The 25,629-nt window shown below is 29.5% G+C and overlaps 1 protein-coding gene across 1 annotated transcript in view; it reads left to right on the top strand.

Annotated features, from left to right (window-relative positions):
- Positions 1 to 2,109: 2,109 nt before the first annotated feature.
- LOC123293021 (protein turtle-like) overlaps positions 2,110 to 25,629 on the top strand; it is a 434,897-nt gene continuing 411,377 nt past the window's right edge. The window contains exons 1-2 of the mRNA XM_044873737.1: positions 2,110 to 2,134; positions 2,576 to 2,686. Coding sequence (XP_044729672.1) covers positions 2,110 to 2,134; positions 2,576 to 2,686 — 136 coding nt within the window. The remainder of the gene's footprint in view (positions 2,135 to 2,575; positions 2,687 to 25,629) is intronic.

The following is a 25,629-nucleotide window of genomic DNA, read 5'->3' as shown; positions in this document are numbered from 1 at the left end:
TAATTGGAAATTAAAAAATACACTGTGAAGATATTTTATTAGTTTCATTTTAAATTTTTAGAGCAAAATACTATATGATTTTATAATGGGAGATCAAATAAAATTTTTAAACTCATAAAATATTTCTCCATAAATCATCCTAGTTGTAACAAGTACATGGACGTAAAAACACATTTATTGAATATTCGCTTTAAATATGCATGCATGAAAACATACAAAGTATTCAAAAAGTTCGAAACCCCCCACCCTAAATTTGAAATTAATAAGTGAATGCATGAATAAGACAAAAGCTATTTGATTTGTTCGTGAATTTGATCTTAAACTTGACAATGAAGGTCAATTCAACGTCAAATATGATTACTTATTAAGGTCTTGAATATAAGACTTCTTACAGACCTTTGCATTAATAAATGAAAAAGAAACACGCAGTGCTCTAGAACAGTTTGATACTTACGTGAAACCATCACTGATATAATACTTTTATAGTGAATTACTACGTGTGTGTTTCTGTGTGTGTGTCTATCTGTGGCATCGTAGCCCGTAAATGGATGAAGCGATTTTAATTTTTTTGGTTTGAAAGGTAATTTAACGGAGAGTATTCTTAGCTATGTTTCAAGATCGAGTTTAGGGTTCTGTACCCAAAAAAAAAAACTAAGTTTGTGACGTTCTTCAAAATGTTTTAAGAAAATGGGTAATTGAATGAGTGTTCTTAAATGTGTTTCATGTGCGAGCTTAGGGGTCCGTACTCGAAAATTTGTCGGGCGGTTTTTTAAAATTTTGAAGTGACTTTCATAGTTAAGATTAAGGTTAAATCCTTTAGTAATTAGTTTTGTACGACTTTTAGTCATTATTTTCTAAAATTCAAGGAGTCTCGAACTTTTCGTACACCCTGTATACATAAAGCTTCCTCATAATATTTTTCAATGACACACAAAAAGAAAACCATGTTGAAAGATGGTGGTGGATGGAAAAAAAAACTCATAACGTCATCAATCATTTTTGCCAATATTATGATTTATGTTGAATGGAAAATTTTTAAATATGAAACTCTAAAAACAAACTTTTTTTTGCAAATATTTTTGTTCGACACAAAAAAAGCAGACTAAAATGTTTTTTTTTCCGTACCATTAGTGAGTTTAATGAACGTGAATATGATTACATGAGTGCAATATATTGTTATAGAAAGATTATATCGAGGGGAAGGAAAAGGGGTTGTAAGCCGGAATCAAGGATAATTGATTTTTCTTTTATGATAGAAATATTAGAATTAAACAACTGAAAAAAAGGATAACATTTTTATAATAATTTGTTGGGTTACCATTTCAAAATACTGAACTATTAACACACATTTAATAAACTTTGGGAACACACGAAGGAAGTTTAATTTACATTTTTCCCGTTTCCAAACTGACTTGTTGTTGTTTTAAATGTCTTTGCTACGATTGCCAAGGTATTCCAAAGTCTGATTGAACCGATGAATTTTGATCTCCTGTAATTACCGAAACTGTGCTAGTATTCTCTTGCACTCGAGAGTTTTTATAACTTATTTCAAGTTTCATATTTATGAGCCTGATTTTGGAGGGACTTTAGATACATGGCCAGATCCAAAATTACTCAAAATTTAGCAATCATTTGGGAAATAATTGGTTGAAAAGAAACAAAGATCGAGAGGTGTCGTGAAATACCCAGTAGGAACTATATTCCTTTCGTATCTTGGTACATTATAAATAAAGCGCTTACTTTTTTATTTACAAGATATTTATCTGAAAATTTAAGGTATTAATTTTAGAAGCTAAACACTTGTTTGATTCTTTAAAGAATTAATTTTTATTGCTACTTTTAGTTTTTCCTGTATGAAATAAATGTAGTATTAGATTGGTTTGATTAAGATATTTATTATGACATAATATAAAAATTGCTTTGTACTTTAAGTTATCTCTGTTTTCTTTAACTTCTGATAACTTTCACAACTCAATTTTTTGAAATGATAAAACATAAAATTTTGACAAAAAATAGAAATAGACAGTGATAAAAAGATTTTTGCATTTTCTCAAAACTCATGGCAACCTGAATAAATTGAAAAAATTTTAGTTTCCCAAGATAACCTAGATGTCGAATTTTGGTGTTAGTTGCAGTTTTTTTTGGTTTTAAGTTCCAACTAGCAAACAAATAACGAGCGATAAAGAACACCCATCTAAAAAAGTTTAAGGTCGCTCAAATAAAAGACAGTTTCTATTCCCTCAAAGTAATAATGTTGAATGAAGCAAATATTAATGTGAAAACACATATTCTTACTTTCTTGAGTGTTTCAGGGATGGTTTTGAGGCTAGCGATTTAAAAGTATCACTAAATATTCATTACAACAGAACGGTTTTTTATTTAAAATTCCTCAAAAAGAATTAATTTAATCAAAATGCCGCCCACATTAATTTTTGTACATTTCTTAATTTCACTAAAATCCTCTCCAAAAAAAAATCATGATAATCTAATCCTACTGAAGCAGCAAAAATATCTATTTCTTTAGATAAATACCATGTAAACCAATTTTTAATATAGTTTCGTCTTTATTTTTCAGTTCCGCCACAAAAAATTGTTATCACAGATGATGCTGGTTTGGAAAGAACGTCTGTAGTGGGACCCTTTTCAGAGGGTGCATCATTTGTACTACGGTGCGATGTTTTTGGTGGTAAGTTTGAAAAATAATTTTATGACTATTTTTCTCAAAAAATATTTGAGTGTGTCCTATTGATTGAAATTAGAAAATATATTTTACAGTTTTTAAGTTCTAAAATGCTTTCAAAACATTATATTTCTAATATCTAAATTTGAAAATCAAAGGATTTACATGCCCTATTGAATATGAATACTAAAAATCTTCCCAGAGGTAATAGATGATTTCTGAAAAGCTTTTAAAATCTATTATACACATCCAATTTAATATTTTCCATGAAAATGACTTTTCTAAACTAAATTAAGAAAAGAAGGTATGGTAGGAAAAAAAAAAGGTTAATACAAAAATACTCTTCGGTCTGATTGTCTGTCCGTTGTGAACAGCAATTGAAATGTGATAAAAACACAAATAGAGCTTAAATGATCATCAAACAAAATAAATACGTCACATAGTAGTGAATCTATGTAGGTGAGCACTTTGATACAAAATGTTTCAGTGTTCAAATTCCCCTCTAATTTTCAGCAGCAGTTATTGAGGATTGTAGGGTGAATACCAGTGTCATTAAGGGCCCATCTAAATAAGCAATGATATAAAAAGCATACAGGATGCTTTTTTAAGTTAACATATGCTTGAAATTCGATAAATAAATTTAATCAAGGAAAATGGTTCAAAGGCATAGGTACATCTAATGCCATCATCGAATTCGATCTCAGTTTTCAGGTTCAATTCACTCTGATTCATAACTGACAAACATTAGATCAACGCTTTAAATTAGAAAGTTGTTCTTTTTAAATACTCAAACACTTATTCTTTCAAGCATTTTTTGTAAGCCGAATAGTGTAGACAGTAATTGTTAGCAACAAAGCACTTTGAATGGATTTATTGGAAATTTTTTTTTCGAAACAATTATACGAACTAAAAATTTTAATACGAAAAAACAATTTTGGGAAAACTTTTCAGCCACTTTTCGACTTAGCTGTACGATTTGCGGAAAAATGTTTGGAACAAAAAATGTTCCTTTTTTTATGAATAACCACTTTCTAATTGAAAGTGTCCATCTATCGATTACCAGTTATGGAGTAGAGTGAGTTTTTTATTGAGCTTAAAAATCTAGATCAAGTTTAATGTTTGCGTAAGATGTGTGTAGCCGTTTTACGCACTCGATTTATAAGACAGTACTTAAAAACGTAGACATCATGAATTAAATTAAATACGTAGACATTATCTGAAGAATGATATATATTTATTAAAAATCGCTCAAATACCTAAAAATAGAAATTTTGAAGAAAATAATTTTTTCCTCAGTATGATAAAAGTTTCATACCTTTCATCGTCAAAGGACAATTATTCTAACACATGTTGTACATTTCTGCCGTTGTTACTTTTACCTCTCAAGAGAATTTTTCTATCTGAAAGACAGTTTATATATTTTAACTCTTCGTAGAAAGCACCAGCTACACAACTACAGGACTATTGATAAGTAGTTTTATAAGATTGTTCCAGATTATATATATATAGCTTTAGTTTGAAACGATGTGGAGAAAGAACAGTCTTTATGTAAATTGTTTAATGCCAATATTGTAAAATTGTTCTTCAGTTTTATTTTTATTTTAGTTGTTTTGTTCTTTTGTACTTTCTCAAAACATTAGACGATGGGTTTTCCATCTATATACATTGGCAATGTATTAGATTATAAATTTTTTAGGTGTGTACTCAAAATAAAATACGATTGATTGAATTTTTACTCCCAATATAAAAATTCTTGTATTTTTTGTTAAAATCCATTTTTCATTGTCTCCTGAAACCTATTTGCGAGGTGCCCGCGTGGCTGCCTCTTTAAAATTCTCGGTTCTGCTTGAAAAGAGGCTGAAAGGTATATATGTTCGACATCCAAGCGGACATCTCGAAAACGGCGAGGTGAGATGAAAAAAATCGCATAACAAAAATTGTTAAGAAATGTAAAAAACACAAGATTCAATTCGATTTGAATCAAATGTTCCATTCGAAAGTAACGATTTTTGTGTGGTTTTAAATCAGGGATTCCATTCAAAACCACGCAATATTCGTTAATTTTGTAAATATCAAATTTTCATCAAAATAACGAATTTCTTTTTAACCCTTGTGAAATTTTAAACGCTTCCAAAAGAAATTTACAAAATTTAAAAAACTCCCGACAAATATTTTGGCTACGGAACCCTAAACTCGCATTTGAAACGTATCTGAGAACACTCTCCATTAAATTGCCTTTTTCCTTAAATTTAAAGGAAGGCTTTTCCAAACGGAGCCGATTTGGAAGATCATCGCCAATTTTTTCGGTTCATCCGTTTAGGCACTACGATGCCACAGACAGACACACACACGTAGCGGCCAAACTTATAACACCCCTTTTTTTTAGTTGGGGGTTTAATAATACTTCAAAATATTGTTTTTTCCATATTTTATTGATTTTGGTTTGGTTTTCTACACCCTTATAAGAACATTTTTCGCCCGGTCCTGTAAAAATTTCAATCTCAAAAGTATTATTTCCTCAACGAACTCTGATCATGTATTTTACAATTAGCGTCGAACATTAGGAGCATTTTCATAAAACTTTCTAAAATGTTCGTCGAGTATTGTGTTTTCGAAATTTGAGCAACCTCAAGAAAACCTCATAAAAGTCTTTGGTCGTTCATAAAATATAAATAGTTCTAAGATTTGCACTTAAATAAGTACTAACTGTTTGCTAATAGTTTATTAGTTCACTGTTCCTCCTACAATCAATGTATTATATATAAATTGTATTATAATGGAGAAAATAAATTACAAAGAACATTGGAGCATAAAAATCTGAAAAGAAAAACAGTTTTAAATTTAAATCATAGTGAGAAAAAGAGTGAAAATAATAATAACTAAATAGAAGTTTTTGGTGTGAAGTCTTGCTCTAAATAGCAAAACTCGTTTCACTTGAGCAATTGTTGAAGTGATTATATACTACACACCTACATACTACACATATCAAAGGTTTTCCATTAAGAATGCTACAGTTTTTTGCTAAATGAGATAACTTTGCTATTTTCTTAGAAAAGCGGGACAAAGCGGAAGCTGTACCAATAGTATTCGATAGAAGTTCGTGTTCCTTTCGTGCCTTCGTATATTATAAATGTAGCGCTTACATTTTTATTTACATGATATTTTTCTGAAAATTAAAGGTATTAATTTTAGAAGTCAAATATATTCTCAAGAATTTCATTGTACTTTTACCTTTTGCTGTACGAATTAATTGTAATATTAATTTAAAAAAGGCATGCTTTTGATTTAGTAATCAACCTAATATATGCGAACATTTGTAGCTGACTTTTAACGCACCTAATTTGACTCTATTGAACTCACCAACACTCCCGCTCTGAGCGTGACGTTCACGCTTGATTTTAAACATAACTTTTATTCTCAAAAGATATCCGTGGTCTTTCTATCTTCCTTCATTCTTCCTTTCAAGCCTTTCGAAATTGAGGGAATTTCTATCATCACGAGATTAAAGATGTAAGCACCTTCGGAAATTTTCGGGCCTGTTCGTCTACTTTCGTTAGTTTACGGATATCCGCCTCTGTTCGGTATAACTCGTTGAAATTTATTTGTCAAAATTATTGCAATGTCATAATATTGAATTGTTTCATATTTTTAGTGATAACAATTGTGACAATAAATAATAATTATTAATTAATTTTATTATATGTTTATAAATGCAGATGATGTTGTAAGTAACTTTTTTTGATTTATTTATAAGATCATAGAACCGGCTCAATGGTCGAGCGTTCTAAGGCGTTAATCTTTGACCGTTAGGCTACTGACTGGGAGGTTGCGGGTTCGAATCGAGGCAGCGTCAATGTGAACAAATTAATGGGGGTGCAGAATTGATCACATTGTCGTTGGATGGATAAGAACGAAGTAACCGATTCCACTCACATCAAAAAATGTAATTGTCTTTATGTAGTTTAATAAATAAAGATTATCAAATAATGATGCGGGTGGCCACTGTTAAGGCATATGTCAGAGAAACGGAGGTTAAACCCCATTATTATAAGATCAGAAAAATTCGTTCCACATTGTATGTGTTGTTGTATGCAATTAACTCTATGTAAATTCCACCGTGCTTCTCAAAGAAGCATTGGTCACCCTCTGATTGATATTAAAATCGCACAAAATGGCATATAAAATTTCTAGGATATCTCATATATACAATTAGTTTAATTTCAATTTAAGGGTCGGACACTCTTTATGGAAAACTGTATATATTCCGTCTGTACGACTAGGAATTGGTTTTGTTAAAATATATATAATACGTTTTCTTTCTGATTCAAAACATAACCTCAATATTCATTCATATAGGATGTTCGAAATACTTCGATGTCTCAAGAATCTCGATATTTTCCTTTCAATTTAACCTAAATCTAAATATCAATAATTCATAGATTTCTGAGCTTTTAGCTTTTTTTATAAGCTTTTTGGTGATTTATTGATGTGTTTTTCATCAATGATTTTGAAAACAATTTGAAAACAAATAATTTTTTTAAGCAAAAAGGACGAACATGTGGTTTGGATGTTCATCTGGGGATTATTCCTTATAGAATATACTTCTGAAGCTTTCAACTTTTGAAATTATTCCTGTTTTTATTCATTTTTTTTAATTGGAAAAACCAATTTGACTTCTATTTCAAGAGTATTTTGACACAGAAAGAACAAAAATTTGAATGTACGCCTAGGAATTATTTTACAAAACTTATGCTCTCCAAGTTTCCAGCATTAAAAATTTTCAAACTCGAAACCAACATGTTTTGAAATCAATTTGCTTGATAAAAATTTTGTGCGAATTTCCGGTACAATTAGCTTCTGATTACCTTAGAACATGAATATCTTTAAAGTTACAACGCAAGTTTCCCGATTTTTTCGAAATTTTTTGATAAAAATCATTTTTTTAAGAGTATTTTGACTAAAATCTAGTTGAAATACAAAAACGTTTGAGGATTGTTCTGAAATTACGCTTTTCAAGCTTTCAACATTACAAATTGCCAAATTCTTAGACAAAATATTTTCCCTGGATTTTTTTAGGGATAATTTTTTACAAAAAGCATCAAATGACTATTTTGTTAGAACATTTGACTTATGGGGAACTCATAATAGATCTTTTTTACATTTTGTTTTGTTTTCTTTTTTTAAATGAAAGTAAATGTCTTGATAATGGGCTAATTTTTTTCCCCGATTTTTTGGTGCCATATGACCGTTCTGTTTTCTAGACAATGAAAATCATTGAAATTCAAATTTGCGAAAACATTGGCATTTAAAGTTGATAATAACCATGTATAAATACGAATGTTGACACTGTTTTATTGTCATAACTTGTCAAATTGTCATCAAAGATCACGTGTGCGGTGGAGCAAAAAAAAATCGTTTTTAATTATTTCAAATATTGTGACTTTTTTACAATTTTTTTATAGTGTTTTTATTGTTAAAAATACGTAATTTTCGAGTTACAGGCTCTACTCTACCTATATTTTCATAAAAAATTAACAAAAAGCATTTCTGTTTTTCATGAAAAAGGTCTATTCTCATTTACATTATTATACACCTGTAATATTCGCAAACCATAGAATAGTTAATCGACAAGATACTTTACAACTGCTGTATATAGTCAATAATTTAGAACCGTATTTACTTTGATATAGAATACCTTTCTATTGATACCTAAATATAAAGGATAATGAAAACTTATTGAACTGAATAATACCTTGACATAATGAGGTTAAATAATTAGATGAGGTTAGATGGCAGCCAAAAAAGCACTAAGTACAGGAAAAAATTTTAAAAAATTTTGTTTTAAAAACGAATCCACAGTCCGACAGTAGGCCGAGACTCTGATCTGGACATCACTCGCATCAATTGTGAGAAGCCCTTCAAAAATATTTTTAGCCTACTCCGGTAATTTTCGGTCATGTTTACTTCGAAACAAAACGTTTTAAATATGCTTTTCTAAAATCTGAGTACTTTTTATATCAATACAATCCTGAAAGTAGTTTTATTTAAATTAAAACCGAATTGAAAAAGGTTCGAGAATTTAAGATGCATACACTTTCGCTTAATAGTCTTTATCACCCTAAAATATGTAAAAATCTAGATGCCAGTTATCAGTTTTGTGTCACTGTTACTTTCTTTTATTGGTACGTGATTAAGATGAGCCTTGACCCATTTTAAGAAAGTTGAATTAAAAACAATTTTCTAACCTTACCAGTCAGTTCCTAATCCAAAATGGGTTGCACAAGGCCAGATAATTATGCATGATAGAAAATAAAAACAAAATAATTGGAGTGGGTCAACAAAATCGATATCATTTATAGAAAGATAAAATTCTAGAACACTGTTCGAACCGGTGATATTAATTGTATGATAACTATCCACACTCTTTCGATGTATTCTCGGGTCGGTGAGGCATCACACAAGCACCTCCACATTCACGTTTCTCGACTGACTTTGTAAGAGTATGGAAGGGATTTTTACGAGAAATTATAATTTCGGGTAAAAGCAGAAACAGCACGCCGGAATATTTATCTTTTGTTTATATATACATTGTATCTATAGAACACTTACAACAAGTGAAAACAAACAATTGACTGAAAGAATTGTTGAAATACCTTATATAGAAAGTGTTCAATGCCAGTGCCTTGCATTATTTTTAATAAATTGGAAAAAAAAAACGGCATAATATAACTTTTTCGTGAAAACGGAAATGCTTTTGGTTAATTTTTTATGAAAGTATATGTCTAGTAGAACCTGTAACTCGAAAATTACGCATTTTTAGCAATAAAAAAAACTATGAAAAAAATTGTAAAACAGTCACAATATTTGAAATTTTTTAAACGATTTGTTTTGGCTCCACTTCACACGATCTGTGACATCAAGTCGACAAGCAGTGACAATAAAACGGTGTCAACAGCCGTGTTAAAATATCGTTAATATCAACTTTAAAGGGGTATTGTCTATGTTATTTCATTTCTGAAAGTGAAGAATCAAATGCATCCAAAAATCGACCCGGATTTTCAAAGGCAGATCAATTAAATCTACCAAAAATAACTATTTTTATGGTATTGGAGTTTATAGTGTAACATGACAGGTTCAATGCAACCGAAATTCGTGGAGTAAAAGCAACTTTGTGGGTAATAATTTTAATAAGAAAATACGTAGCATTCTAGAAACAAAATGTGAATAATAAAATTTCATAAAAAATGTTCGAAGGAGAGCTATGTGAAGACACTGCAATTAGATGGGTTTCTGTCACACGAGAAAATCATCTTTTCACAGTACGAGGTAAAATGGGCCCTGAACATCGAATTCGAAACCAAACTTGTACTGAGCTCACTAATGACGAGAATGAAGAAAAAGTTGTCGATGTCAAATGCTTTGATTGTTTAATTATTTTTGCTGTTTTGAAGTAGGATTCGGGCACAGAGGCACAAAACACGCCCGATATATTTTATACGATAATAAGTCAAAGTCAACTGACGAACTGACGTCACAGCGCCATTCGTACAACTTCGTGAGTTTCCGGATCGTTTTCGCCCATTTGAATTTTAATTATTTTCAATACTTTTTTCTCGGTCATATGGCTCAAAAAAATCGGAGAAAAGAATTAGCCCATTCATCAAGACATTTACTTTCATTTAAAAAAATAAAAAAAATAATGTGAAAAAGGTCTATTATCTATCACAAGATCACTACTTGAAGCTAATTGCAAATTATCAACTCCCTAAACAATTATGTTTACGGAAAAGCGTTTCAAACAAAACTAGTTTTTTTTATAAGGAGTGTATTTAAACTTTTTCTCTGACAGATCACAAGATCAGTCCTACGGACTCAAAACCCAATTAACCTATGTTGTTCATTTACACATTCAAAGTCACTTTATACGTCCTGAGTATGCTGTAAAAATTTTGAAATCTCTTTTCGTTTTTGAGTAATCATGATCACGGACGGCATGTCAAATTTGGCACAAAATTTAGTAGGCCTTGATATATATTATATATTTACAGGATATAAAAATGTAAAAGTAAAAAATAAAAGAAACTCACGGAGGAGGTAGATACCCACATACTCAGTATCTTACAATAATGTTTATAATGAAAAGTAATTACTTGTATGAAAATAATAAATACACAGGAAATTGAAGTATAATTTATGAATAAATAATAATGGTTAAAGAATGTTTTAAATATTGTTATATACCTATATTATAATGAAAAATATATTATGGAATGGTATGGTATGATATGATGGTATTATACACACGACAAGTCATTATAAAACATAAAATTATTTATAATATAGGTATAAGAAGTACTAACTTGATACCCGCACACTTCAGTGGGCTTAAAAGTTAAAACCACCATTTTATAGCTTGCACCTTTCTTGATCTCACTTATCCTTCATCCATAACACTCGAAGGGATTATTTTACACAGCTGAAATATATGCATAGTTTTAAATTTTTTTAAAGTGTAAAATAGTCATAATTCATTGAGTATACCAGAAAAGGTGGTTATAAATTGTTGTGAATTTACAATTGTAAATTCTTTAATTTTTATACCACGCATATATGTAATATGCAAGGTATACTAAGTTTAGTACCAAGTTTGTAACGCTTAAAAATATTGATGCTAGGAAAAAAATTTTGGTATAGGTGTTCATAGAATCACCTAATTAGTCCATTTCCGGTTGTCTACCCGTCTGTCCGTCTACCCGTCTACCCGTCTGTCCGTCTGTCCATCTGTCCGTCTGTCTGTCTATCCGTCTGTCCGTCTGTCCGTCTGTCTGCCAACACGATAACTCAAAAACGAAAAGAGATATCAAGATGCAATTTTTACAGCGTACTCAGGACGTAAAAAGTGAGGTCAAGTTCGTAAATGAGCAACATAGGTCAATTGGATCTTGTAAAGTTTATATGTAAAAAATGTTTCTTATAAAAAAATAAACAACTTTAGTTTGAAATATTTTCTCGTAAACATCACTGTTTACCCGCGAGGGCGCAAATCAGGCGTAAATTGCATAGCATGTATTATATGGGAATATCAGTTATGTATGTGTGACATGTATTTATGTGAAATGTGATAGAGTAATCAACACTGTTTATGCGTGGTATTTCAACAACTAACTCAGTCAACTGTTTGTTTTTACTTGTTAATTTATGGTTCAAAATGCTGACGATAGGTGGAGCAGTAAAATATCAAATTTAATTTTTTTTTTTTAATAGTTCTTTATAAATTATAGCTCATGGGTTATTCTGATGTATGAGCTATTTTGTTGTACAGTTTCATATAATCCATTCGGTAGTTTTTGCGTGAAATCGTAACCAACAAACAAACAAACATCCTTACTTTCCCATTTATTACACATAGGGATGTAATACTGGACAGGGTGGTGCATAAAAACGATGTACCCATAAACTCATTAGTTATTCGTTATAAATATTTAATGTCAAAGCATCCATTAGTAAACAAAACAAAACAGTAATGTTAAAAAATTTCATGGTGAAAACAATTTATGAGGAAAAATAATTCCATTTTATGAAGTATTAGACTGACAGTCAGAGATTTGATTTAGATGGTTAATTCAATAACTATAGCTCGACTCGTGCGGAATGCCTCGGTGCGATACCCGTGGTTAAAAACCGTCTAGAGAGATATAATATATAAAGGATAAAAATGAATAGTAATTTACTTAGTAGTACTTTTTTATTTATAGACAATTTCATTAAAGATATGATATTCAAATTGCATACTGAACAAAATTAAATCTTAGTATTGTTTCTCAAGCCTGTTTTTTCTTAAGCGGTACCTTTTTAGACTGTGAGACTGTTTTTCGCCATTCGCCAGCATGATATCCGTTAAAATAAGGAAGATCTCCTGATGTGATAGAAAAACAGGCGTGAAAAATTAAGATAGTGAAAACCTCCAGTACAATTTTATCGAGGATGCAAGATTTTTATTACCAAAAATTACGATAAACTGTTTTTCTCAAAGAGGGGCAATTTTGTAATAAAAATTGTGGCTATTGGAATCCGCTAAAAAAAATTGTTTATTTTCTCAGATCTTCAGTCTTTTAATTAAATAGCGGATATTTTATTTTATCACCCCAAAAAAAATGGCACTCTGGGTTCATCAGATTTCTGAATATCTATAAAGGAACTTGTAGATTGCGTTGCCACACTTGGGAACAGTAAATAAACTCTTAAATACTGCGTGTTTTGGTAACTTTAATGAGTTATAAAATACCTTGAATATGATCTCACGGGAAAACAACGAAACTCAAAACATACAGTCCTTGTTAAGTACTTGCAAATTTTAATGTGATTTCATTACATTTCTGGTGGAAATTTGATGGAAAGATATGGAAAAAGAATACGGTTGCTCCAAAAATAAAAAATCTCTGTGCCTCCATTATCATTGAATAAATTTTTCTTGCTTTTCAAAAACAGTTTCTTAAAAAATGAATTTTCATAAAAAAGTTATATGGTCAACTTTTGTTGCAAGCCGTGAGCACACACATAGTGTGTCCAAAAAATAAGGTGACATTTAAATTTAAACTGCGCGCGTTTGTTGTGCATTATGAATTCCTTCCGCCCGGCCAAACAGTCAACAAGTATTTGCGAAACGTTATTCGCCTAAAAAAGCTGGGATTGTGGAAAGACAATGCTTGGTTTTTACACCACTATAATGCACCATCCCATACTGCACTCATAATTCGTGATCATTTCGTAAAAACTCAGCCCACATCGTTCCGCAATTCATCACCGTATTTACCTGATCTGGCGCCGTGCGACTTCTGGCTGTTCAGACCGCTCCGGAGACACCGTTTTGATACGATAGAGGAGATTCAAGCCGCAGCGAAGGCGGAACTGAAGGCCATCCCGGAAAGTGACTAAAACCAGTATTTCGAAGATTGGAAAATCCGTCGGCATAAATACATTGCATCGGGAGGGGATTCATTTGAAGGGGATGAAATTTATTTTTAAGAATAAATAAAGAATTTTCAAAATAAATACAATGTCATCTTATTTTTTGGACACTGGATATATCAATTTCGATTTATTTCAACCCTGTTGAGACTTAATTACCAATAAACCTTTCTTAGGATTTTCGTAAAGTTCCTTAACGTCATTCCAGGGATATGTGTACAAAATTTCATGCTTCTGGACCCAGCGGATTCTGTTGTGCATATTGCGTTGATCGATCAGTCAGTGAATCATTCAGTATCTTCTATTCATTATTTGTCGGTAAGGTATATAACAGCATTAACATGCAAAAATATTTTTCTTGTTAAGAAACTTTTGTATAATGAATTGCTATTAAAATACCTACTTACCTTACTGTATAAACTTTTCCTAAATTATTTTTTTCTTTTATAAATATTTTATAATTATTATTTCATTTTTTTTCGCTTTTATGTCACCGAAATTAGGGAAACAAAATGTCTTTTTGTTATTCTCTTTTTATGAAAACCTAGATGGAACGATAATAAAATATCTAAGAAATAAAGTCAGAGGATCTCAAAATGTTTATCAAATCAATCATAATAGATTTTATCGTTTTAACAGCTAAATGAATATTCAAGTTGTATAAATTTTCCGATCAGAGGAGCTTTCATTCCTTTAGGGAAGTAATTTCGAAAAATTAAATCTACAGTATAAAACCATTTTTCTCTCGAAATTTAAACTTCTGTTTTTATAACTTGATGCGAGTACGCTTATCGCATTTTTGAAGTGATTTACTCTCCACTTGACTATTTCAAAGTCATCCTCGTAACATAGTCATAAGATGCCAAATAAAAGCCTGGCTATCAGAATAGTTTTCATTATCGTTTTAAAAACGGCACAAGCATGAAAACGACATAATTTTTTTACCTAAATATGAAATACTTTAAAAAAAATGTTAAATATTCGTATTTAATTTTAATAAGTATTATTTATTTATTTCTAGACACTTTTTTTATGCATTTTATAATATTTTTATGCATTTTACGAACTTTTATAAAACGAAAAATTTCATGCACTATCGCTCATCAAATTCCTGGCCCTCGGAAAGGTTTACATTATATAGTTTTAATAATGGTTAGTATTAAAACGACCTAAATTTTTTGAGTAGTAAATTTTTATAATAATGAAATACTTTTAAAGTAATTTTAAATAGTCATATTTAATATAGATAAATATTATTTATTTTTTCTGTGCATTATTTAAAAAATATTATTAAATTTTTGTGAATATTACGAATTTTTTTAAAACGAAAAACTTTATGCCATCGTTCATCAAATGGTATTTTTTCCATGCATTTTTTATCTGTATATCATTTAACAGGTTTTTTTTTTTGCAAATTGCAAATTTTTTTGTAAACTAAAAATTGCATGCACTATCGCTCATCAAATCGTATAAGTGAAAATTTAGCGTACGAAACAAAATTATAAATACGGCATATATTTTATTACATTATATTTTTTATTTTATTTACGAAATAGTTATTTTTCGGCTATTTTAGTGTTAAATATAAATTTTGTTTATTTTATAAATACACGTAATATGTGCCTTATATTATTTGGTAGTTTTTGCATTTTATAAATATTTTACCAACCAAAAAAAAAAAAATAAATAAATTTTATTTTATTTTAAAAAAAATTATAAAATATGTTTCTAATAAATTGTGTAGGTAGATTTTTGTGTAGATTTTTTCCCCAAATAAACAAATTGTTTTAATCCGAAATTATTAGTTTAAGAAATTTTTTTACGTTAAGCTATTCGTTGTGTGCGTAGCCATGGTAGTGGCAATAAAATCGATGCCAGCGCTTCCAGTGAAAAATTTTGGAGATAAAGGAGGCTATTATGACTAATTTGCAATTCTTTACATGTAAATGTTATAGAAAATGTCAAATTAATGCATAAAAAATTGTGAAAATAAGAAATCAAATTGCTCAAATATTATTTTTCAAATGTAAATTATCATAATTATTTATTAAAATTTGTGAGACAATAATATTAAATTTTCAATGTAAGTCATAAATGCAATCCATACAATTATATATGCATCCATACAATTCTCTAATTAAAGCAGTGTATCGTTACCATGGAAACGCCTTCAATAAAACTCACGCACGGTGCGAATAACAAATAGACCTTTTATTAAAATTAATGATTCTGTGTTGTTTCAGGTGTCAAAATCTATTCAAAGGAGGAAATGCCAAATATATTTTATCTTAACAAATATTCTACCTTTGTCTGCTTTTTCCAGGCATGCGATGAATGTAATCCGACAAAAATGATATCACTAGTTAAAATCTGTTACGACTTGTAAGTTTTCGAAATATTAGATTCAAAGGGTTCAAATTGAGATTATTTGATTTATTTTATCTTGAAATATTTATATTTACTACAACGACCAAATGGTGTAGTCTCCCCATGCGGAAGGGCGTTAGATCAAACCCAGCTACGTAAATAGTTTTTAAATCATATTTTGTTAGTCAAAGAAAACACAATTCTTAACTTAGCGGGACTAAAATATTAGAAAATTAATAATAAAAAAATAAAAAAAAAAGCCAACGCTCTATTTCAATAAAAATAAAATAATAATTTTATTAGTGACGAAAATTATCATGCGTGGGGTGCTCGATATTCTTCAAATTAACTAATTTAAATAACGAATATAAAGAGCACCCAACCCAAGCTTTGAGTTTTATATTAGAATTATACTAATTGTCTACTTTTAATCGCAATAAAGCGTGTTTGTTAATTTTTACCCCTACTATTTAAAAGTATATTTTATTTTTAATTTTCATTCCATCCATTGATTTACTGGCTTCGAAGGTTAAAGCAGTATCAGTGTCCCCGGAGCTGTAGGCTAATATTGAAGTAGACACGATATATGTAATCGTTAATATCAATGAGCATTCGCCACCTTCTAGTATTGGGATAGGATACTTGACCTATTTCCATCGGAAATCCCCTGTACCATAAAGCAATATTTGTATATATTTGCATAGTAAATTGGATATACAATCAATCTATTATTAATCTATCAAAATATAATTTATTGATAAATATACAAGAAAACTTCTAGTTAATTTCTATAAATGAGAAAATGAGTGATTAACTTCGAGCCGGAAAAAAGAAGAAGAAAAATGATATATTGATATGTTTTTTTTCTTCTTCATATCAACGAAAAATTATTAAAGAAAAATACAAATAAAATCAATTTATGAAAAAGCTTCTCTGAAATGAAAACAAAATGATGGTTTAATTGAACACGACATCGAGAAGTTTGGTAGTTAACATTGAAAGAGGAAATGATATTTATGTATAGAATACACTCTAATTATATCCTATTTTTATGAGATCCAATAAGTTTTTACCAAAAATTAACAATTAACATTTCCCAATTCGTAATTTTAATAAAAACCCGCAGTTTAATCGTTTTGTACCAATTATAATTCCGCAGCCTATTTATACCAAATAAAGTAGCAAATTTTAGCTTTAAAACTTATTTTTTACCCCCTTTCAGCAGCTCTTACATAGTTCTGCAGGTAGTACTAGTCTCTTTCTCTGGAACTTACACGGATAACACTGGCCTGCTAGAGTTTACATGATCCCTATACCTATATCTATATTATAAATCTGAAAGTAAGCATGTTTGTTTGTTTGTGTTTTTAATGAAACTGTACAGCAATATAGCTCATATATCAGAATAACACATGAATTATAATTTATAAAGCTATATTTAAAAAAAATAAAAAAATTAAATTTAATTTGACATTTACCATTTTTTAAATTTTTACAGAAATCTTTAATTTATCTATAACAGATCTATGATCATCATTTGAACTATAAATTAAAGAATTCTATTTTAAAAATTTAAAATAGTAAATTTGAAACAAATCATGGCCAACTTTTCTGATATACTCAATGAATTATGACTATTTCACATTTAACAAAATTATGAACTGTGTATATCAAGAGAGGATGGGGGCTATAAAGCGGTGGTTTTTACTTTTAAGCCCAGTGAAGCGGGCGGGTATCAATCTAGTAGTTCAATAAATATAGACCATTTTCTACCATATCAACTTTATGGACATATATTTCAAAATATATCTTCAGTTCTTTCTGGGTCCTATTTGGTTTTGTTTGGTTTTGTAACAACAAAAACCAGGAGAAAAATATACAAAATGATGAAAATAAAATCATTTTCGGAGAAAGGGAGTAAAAACATTGATTAACATCAAAATTTGTCTATGGATTTCTCATTCATTTATATTCTTATATTTCGCATTTATTCGTTTAGTATTCTATTCATATATCTATTTATAAAAAGTTTACTCTTAAAAAAATTGCTTTACTTGATTTTTTCACGAAAATATCCGTATATGACCTCCATATAAATAGGTTTTGTACAGTATGTTCAAAAGCTACGACAATATTGTCAACAGTTGGTATTCACTACTTTCGTTGATTAGAGCAAATGCAATATGACTAAACAAAAGTTATTTGGGCATCAATAATTGAACACACGGTGCATAGTGGCGTAGCGATTGCATTGCACTAAATATGTTTTACGACATAGAGATCTTCTGAAAATCACTCTATATTACCAATTAGCAGCGCGGCGTTTTCATAATTTTTTCATAGTCAGTGCGTATTTCAAATATTTTAATCATCTATTTTTGTTGACCCTATATATTTTTATCACCAGGCAGAAAAAATTTTGTTTCTTAACGTCAGGCTACATAGAATAATTCCGTGCATTATCTGTTTGAATTTGTGACGAGCAAAATCATCTATTTATGTAAGAATAACTGATGGTCTGACATATCAACAAACAGCTTGAACTTCTGAGGCCAGGGCTATAAAAGTTTGCATATGGATTCTTTTGACACTGTAGGTTAGCATTAAGGAAGCTTTACCCTTTAAGTGGTGATCAAAGGGGGTAACGTTAACGGATACATTATAATAGATAATATGAAAAACTGCTTAACCGATTTTAAAAATTATTTTATCTAACTTCATTATCAACAATTAACATGAGCCGCATTTTATTTTCAAAAAATATAAAACCTATGAAATTGTGAACAAAACGGGGTAACTGAGGGCCAAGGAAGTTAAGGCTCTAACGTGGTAGTTTCTGTATTTAATATTGTGATAAACAGGATGGAGTCTTCCAACAGAATATCAAAGGTTATATAGAGGTTGTGGAGTGCTGAAACATTTTTTTATTGTAAATTAAAGTTTTGTGATTGAAAAAATCTGTTCGGTGTGTAAGTAATTACGTCGAATGAGAATCATCCCAAAATGATAACTGTTTACTGTTAATTAATTTTATACATTAGTCTGTGTTTTTTTTATTTTATTTTTTATTTTGTTGTTTTTCTTTTGGAGGGTGGGGGGAAATTCTAGATTAGAATGATGTTTTTCTGATGACATTTACATTTTTTGTTATTTGTTAAAAAAAAAAACTTTTTTCCGCATTCTGAATTTGGTGAACGCAAAACATTTATTATTTTTATTAGGTCAATTTAAAAAACAAGTTTCCATGTCTGGGGTCATGTGTAACATTTCGCACTTATTTCAAAAAAGCTAGAAATTTATCGTGTCTAACTCTACTTTTTTCTGTATGAAAATTTTCATAGCCATGAAGACGTCTTTCTCAAGACACTTATTTTCGAATACATGGCCATGTTTGTTTGTTTGTTTGTTTGTTTGTTTGTTACTCTTTCGCGGTAAAACTAGCGAATGGTTTTAATGAAGCTGTACAGCAATATAGCTCCTACTTCAGAATAACACATGAGATACAATTTATAAAGATATATTCATAAAAAATAAAAAAATAATAAAAAATTTATTTAATTTCACATTACCATAAATTATAGATTTCTGTAAAAATAGTCATTTGACATTACCATAAATTACAGATTTCTGTAAAAGTAGTCATTTGACATTATCATAAATTGCAAATTTCTGTAAAAATACTCAATATAGAATATTTCACGGCCATCTTTTCTGATATACTCAATGAATAATTACAACTATTATTATACATTTAAAAAAATAGAAAATATATTTCACCTGTGTAAAACAATCCTTACCATTATTTCGAGTGCTATTGAAAGAGGATAAGCGAGAGCAATCTTTATCAATCTTTACTTTTAAACTCAGCGAAGCGGGTGGGTATCAATCTAGTAATTGATAAATATTAATTGAAGAAAATATTCAAGTAATTATTATAATCAAATGAAAAATGCAAAAATCACTGAAATAGTAGAGATGAGAAGTCCTACTAAATGATAAAGTAAGTTGCTCGTCGTCTATTTTCTCCTCATTAAAATATCTTCCTCAATGAATAACCATTGACCTCAAAGAATTAAGTGTGGCACAGTTGAAAAGAATGGCCCCTGGAAGAGAAGCCTTCAGCTTTATCGCAGAAAATAAGTTGACAATATCATCCTTGGCAATGAGCCTTTCAATTTTCCAGTTGTTCAAAAATTACTCTCAAATACCCCACTTGGCCCCAAACGTTGTAGTGTGTTCGTTGATAATATTTGAATTGTTTAATATATTATTTTCAGGTAAAAAATTTGTTTTTTTCTCTCACACTGGAAAATTAATTCATGAAACATTGTTAGCTAAACGTTTAACAATTTACATATAATTTTTTACATAGGCCATTATAACGATTTTGGGTTTTTTGTGTATTTTAATCTGTGATGATGTACAATATAAATTTATATTTGAGATTTTTTCTACTAAAATTCGGTGTTTTTAACGGAAATATCGAATACTAGCTCGATAACCGTCCGCTTCGCTGGCTTCAAAATTCAGTAAAGAGTGGCAAATACCACCGTGTTATAACTTTCACCTACCTTTCTCTCACTTATATCCTATCCATAACACTCGAAAGAGGGATAGGGGTTGTTTTACACAAGTAAAAAATGTGTATAATTAGTATATCAGATCAAATGGCCAATAATTTTTTTTACAATTTTAACATTTTTTCAGATATTTTTAATTTATGGTTCAAAATAACTCTCATAGATGACGCAGTTAAATGTCAGGCTAAATATAATTTTTTGAATGTTTTGTTTTAATCTTTTTAAATACGTATATGAGCTATATTATTGTTAAATTTAATTTACATCCATTTGTTTTTACGTGAAAGCGTAACAAACAAACAAACAAACAATCAAACCTCCATAGCTTTACATATAGAATATATAGGGATAATGATAGGGATAAGCGTCCTCTGAATACATTTTGACTGACACATTATGAAATAAAATTAAGCATTTTTGAAATTATGCAACTGAAACTGCATATTTAAAATACTTACCCGATTCCAAAGATTCTTTATTCATAAGAATTTCAAACTGCGTTACTTTGAAAGGATCGATGTTTGCTCCCAAAATAAGGTGAAACATAATCTCAATATTTCCAAATTTGCATCTTTAAAGAATTTGAAATCCATATTCTCGAAAAGTTAAGTTCTTTAAATAACTTTTTTCTAGCGTATATTTTCGTAACGTATATTTTGACATAAATGGGTTCGGAGTTAAAACGCAGACATGTGCAGCGACACCAAAATCATTAAACGCAAAATATGGACCAAAACGCAAAAAAGACATTTTCCGAGATGACGGAGAAATGGGTGATTTCCAGAATACGCAAAATCAGATTTAAGGTCTCCAAACAACCTCCTGTCGAATGACTGTATAAAACAAGTGGAAACAAACAATTGATTTAGTTTATTATTGAAATACCATGTATAGACAGTGTTGATTACGTAAAAGTTTTTTTTTGCATCATGTAAATAAAGAAAAATGGCCACTCTTAGATAGCCACACATATATACATGTCCCATACTAATTTTCCAAACAAAAATTGTTTATTTTTTTATAAGGAACATTTTTACACTTTTTTTTTTCTTTTTTGCTCATTTACGAACCTTGCCTCACTTTTTACGTCATATACGGATGGACTCACGAAAGGACAACCGAAAATGAATTTTATCGAAAAGCCTACATCAAAATTTTGATCGTAGTATCAATATTTTTAAGCGTTACAAACTCAGGGCTAAATTTTGTATAAATTGATTATTATATAAAATTTAGTATCTCCTACTTTTGTGTTAGTCCGTAACTGCCCTGGACTAGTTGCAACAAAATTTATAGTCAAAATAGAATATTGGATTTTCGATTTAGAATTTAATATTGTTAATTCTTATATGCACATCTTGCTATATCGTATAAATGAGATTAATTGTTATAACAAATAAATTCATTTTATTATAGAAGTTATACGCTAGATAGGTATACATTCACCTTTATTTTCTACCTTCTTCTACAATAATAATAATATAAGGTTAGAAAATGTAATACACTTAGTTTTAAGCACATAATTTTACCTATTTCTAACATAAATTATCTTTTACTGTAAATTTATTATTATTATTGTATTAGTTTTGTTGGTTTTGAAGCTTTATAGTTTTAGAATCCTACCTATCTCATGTATTGTTCACAAATGATCAATATTTTCAATATACATTTTTATTTCTTTGAATGTTATAAGGCATTTCATGTTGATCATATAGATTTCTAAAAATGCTTCATGTCTAAGATCCCAATTAGGATCGACCTTCACCGATCTGTTAACCGGATGAAAGTTATTTTTTATGAAATATAAAATGTTAACAAATATCCCTGCAATGGGTTGCCTAAAAAAAAGTGGTCCAGACTACTTTTAGTGAAAATATCAAGAGTAAAATTTTTAGAAATTTTTCACTGACTTTCATATCTAACGAATTTTGATCTACTCGAAAGTAAAAGCCATAAAGAATATGCAGCAGCTATGCTGTCTGCCTCTTTTCGTTCACTATTTTCGCATTTATACAAGTTGTGAATAGTAATTACGTTCATCTGTTAATTCATTTCCTCACATATATAAATAAAGATAATTTTATTGCAAATACGGTGACATATGATTGTCCACAAAATATCAGTCAAAAAATAAAATTTACAAGCTTTCCAAGTTTTGATATTTTATTAAAAGTTGTCTGGACCATATTTTTTAGGGCAACCCACAACAGGGATATTTGTAAATATTTTACATTTCATAAAAAATAACTTTCATTCGGTAAACAGATGGGTGAAGGTCGACCTTAATTCGGATCTTGTACTATAAGTAGTTAAAGTCAATCATAAAATTTTCCAGGGTTACAAGAAATATACATATTTATGTATGAATGTGTGTTATCCTCAGTCGATTGAGCATAAACAATTATGTTTACGAAAAATGTTTCAAACAAAAGTTGATTTTTTTTTTTTTTAAGAAACTTTTTTTACACTTAAACTTTTTTTCTATCTATGAAAGTTTTAAAGATAGGTAAAGCTAAGGAGCTAAAACCAATTTTGCTGATTTACGAACTGAAACTCACTCTTTACGTTATGAGCATACTATAAAATTTTTTAGCTTGATATCTACATTTTTTTTTTCGAATTTGGCTGATGTTCTAGTATCCGGTATACAATGTTTTGTGAAATACATATTATTTTTAACACTCTGTCAGAAGTAGACCAAAGCTGATCGAAAATTGTTCAAAATAGAACAAAACTACATATTCAACTCGAAACATTTTTCTCAATAATTTTTTTACGCTTACAGTTCTAAAGAGGAGTCGGAGACACTTACTCGCGCAGCCAAAATGTTTATTATGATCTACCACTCTTTTATTTATTACCGATTTGTTCAAACTTATCGAGTTTTCCTTTAGGAGTTGTTTGACTTTAAATTGAAGTAATAATAAATATCCTTGTATCAGAAATCATTAAATTCTTATTGGAAAGAGCATTAAATGGTATTAAATATTGAATATTATGCCATTATTTACCAAATTGTTGCCAGAATTTACTTGTTGAGCGCTGTGTTTGCGATAAGTCAAAATATATCATCGACTGGGCTGCATATTTTCTTACAAATACTTCCTTTTTTCAGAGTTCGTTACAACATGAAATCGTTAACTTTAATAAATTACAAATTGGCTTGGGAGCTATTTTCACAGAATATAATAAAATAATTAAGATTAAATCATAAAAGTAGTTTCATTTTAAATGGAGTTTACCTACTTAACAATCGATTCATAAAAATGTAAATAAGATTTACATTGTACAAGCGCCACGGCAATTTTGGATAAAAGGATTGAATTTTTTTATAGAAATTTGGACTAAGTCTAAATCGGTAGACAAAAACGGTAGATGGAAAGTATATTTTCATAAATTTCTCCAAAACTAGTCGGTGGAAATTAAAAAAAAAAACTTTTTAAATTAAAGTTCAACCTTAATTAAGTATTGAAAAAAAAAGTTGTGTCCGACTAGTTAAGCATGTATGAGCACTGCAGTGGAGACACAAAAAAATGTATATTTTCAATTTTGATGGTAAATTATGTTATAACTTGGTAATATAAGCCGAAAAATAAGAATAAAATTTTTTGATATTTGGAGTAGTTTTCAAAATATCGAAAAATAAAGTTTTGCTTAATTATGTAGCTTTCGATATTTCGATATCGAAAAGCTTTATTATCATTTTCCGTCTAAATTTATGAAGTTATAACAAAATTCATCATCAACTTGCCTTGGCGCTCGTATTACCTTAAACAAACAACCTTTGGAAACTCAATTTTAATCACTCTTTATATCTCTTACGTATTCTGGCTCAGAAAATTTTTTAGATTTAGATTGGAAAAAATTTACAGTTTCAATATAAACGTAATAAAATAGTAAATTTTAAAGGTGTACATGCATATAAAACATTTATTAAGTTTAATCGCATACAACCACACGCTCGCTCATAATACTATCTAAGGATACAACATGCCTTGCTTGATATAGAGAAATTTTATCTTACCTATTAAGATCTCTACTCTTAATTAAGAGAGGAGTTTTGTATGTGTATGTTGGATGTATATGGTGCACAAAAAGGAAACATAAAATAACTGGTACCATAAAAAATATTAATTGTATATTTAATGTTCCACATATTACTGAGGCACCAAGGCAGACAGCAAAGCACCACTGTGATATTAACAATTATACCATTAATAGACCGTGAGCCTACAATAAAGCGAAATTTTCATGATTTTTTTTGTCTTAGAGGATTGATGACTGTTTATACCGTTCAATCACCCGAGTGTTGAACGCACACCAAATTCTGTTCTGTCTTTGACAGATTAAATATTTTAACAAATAATATCCGTCAAAAATATCGGGTCTCTTTCTGTGCCGAGCGAATCTCGTTCTGTGTTGAGACGCATTCAATTCTGAACTATTTTCAATATTAATTTTCAAAGTTTAATTTCAACTTAATTTAGTGTTGTTGATTGAGAAATATCTCTTTCAGTATTCTTTTTTTTTCTAAAGTGTAATTTCTAATTTTCTTTCCATTATGTGGTATTCGGTTCAATGTTAATTTTCAATTCAATTTTTTTTTCAACCTAAATTAACACGTGATATTGGGTTCTGCATATGTTTACGCGTCATTTTTCATTAATAATTTATTTTCATAAAAGTGTACGATTCAAAACAATGTTTCGATTTCATTTTAAGAACTTGAAAATTAACTACGTTTTTAATACAATAGTGTGTGTATTTCATGGATGTGAGCAGAAGCAATAACAACAGTGGCAGACTTCATCCACCAGGATTCGGTTTTAGTTTCTTAAGGTATCCTTTTTCCCTTTATTTAAACTTCAAATCGAAACTGTAAATTGGTCACCGAAACACACACACATGCAGTAAAATATTCAATCATTCATAAAGTCCTACTAACTCTCACATTTACATATTTGGGTAATTTATAACGTCCCAAACAACAACGTTTAACCGTGGTTCGATTCTCAAATTTATAGAAAACAAATT

The sequence above is a fragment of the Chrysoperla carnea genome, chromosome 2 (assembly GCF_905475395.1).
Source record: "Chrysoperla carnea chromosome 2, inChrCarn1.1, whole genome shotgun sequence".
NCBI lineage: Eukaryota > Metazoa > Arthropoda > Insecta > Neuroptera > Chrysopidae > Chrysoperla > Chrysoperla carnea.
Note: the sequence above shows the minus strand (reverse complement) of the source record. Positions and strands in the feature narration are given on the sequence as shown.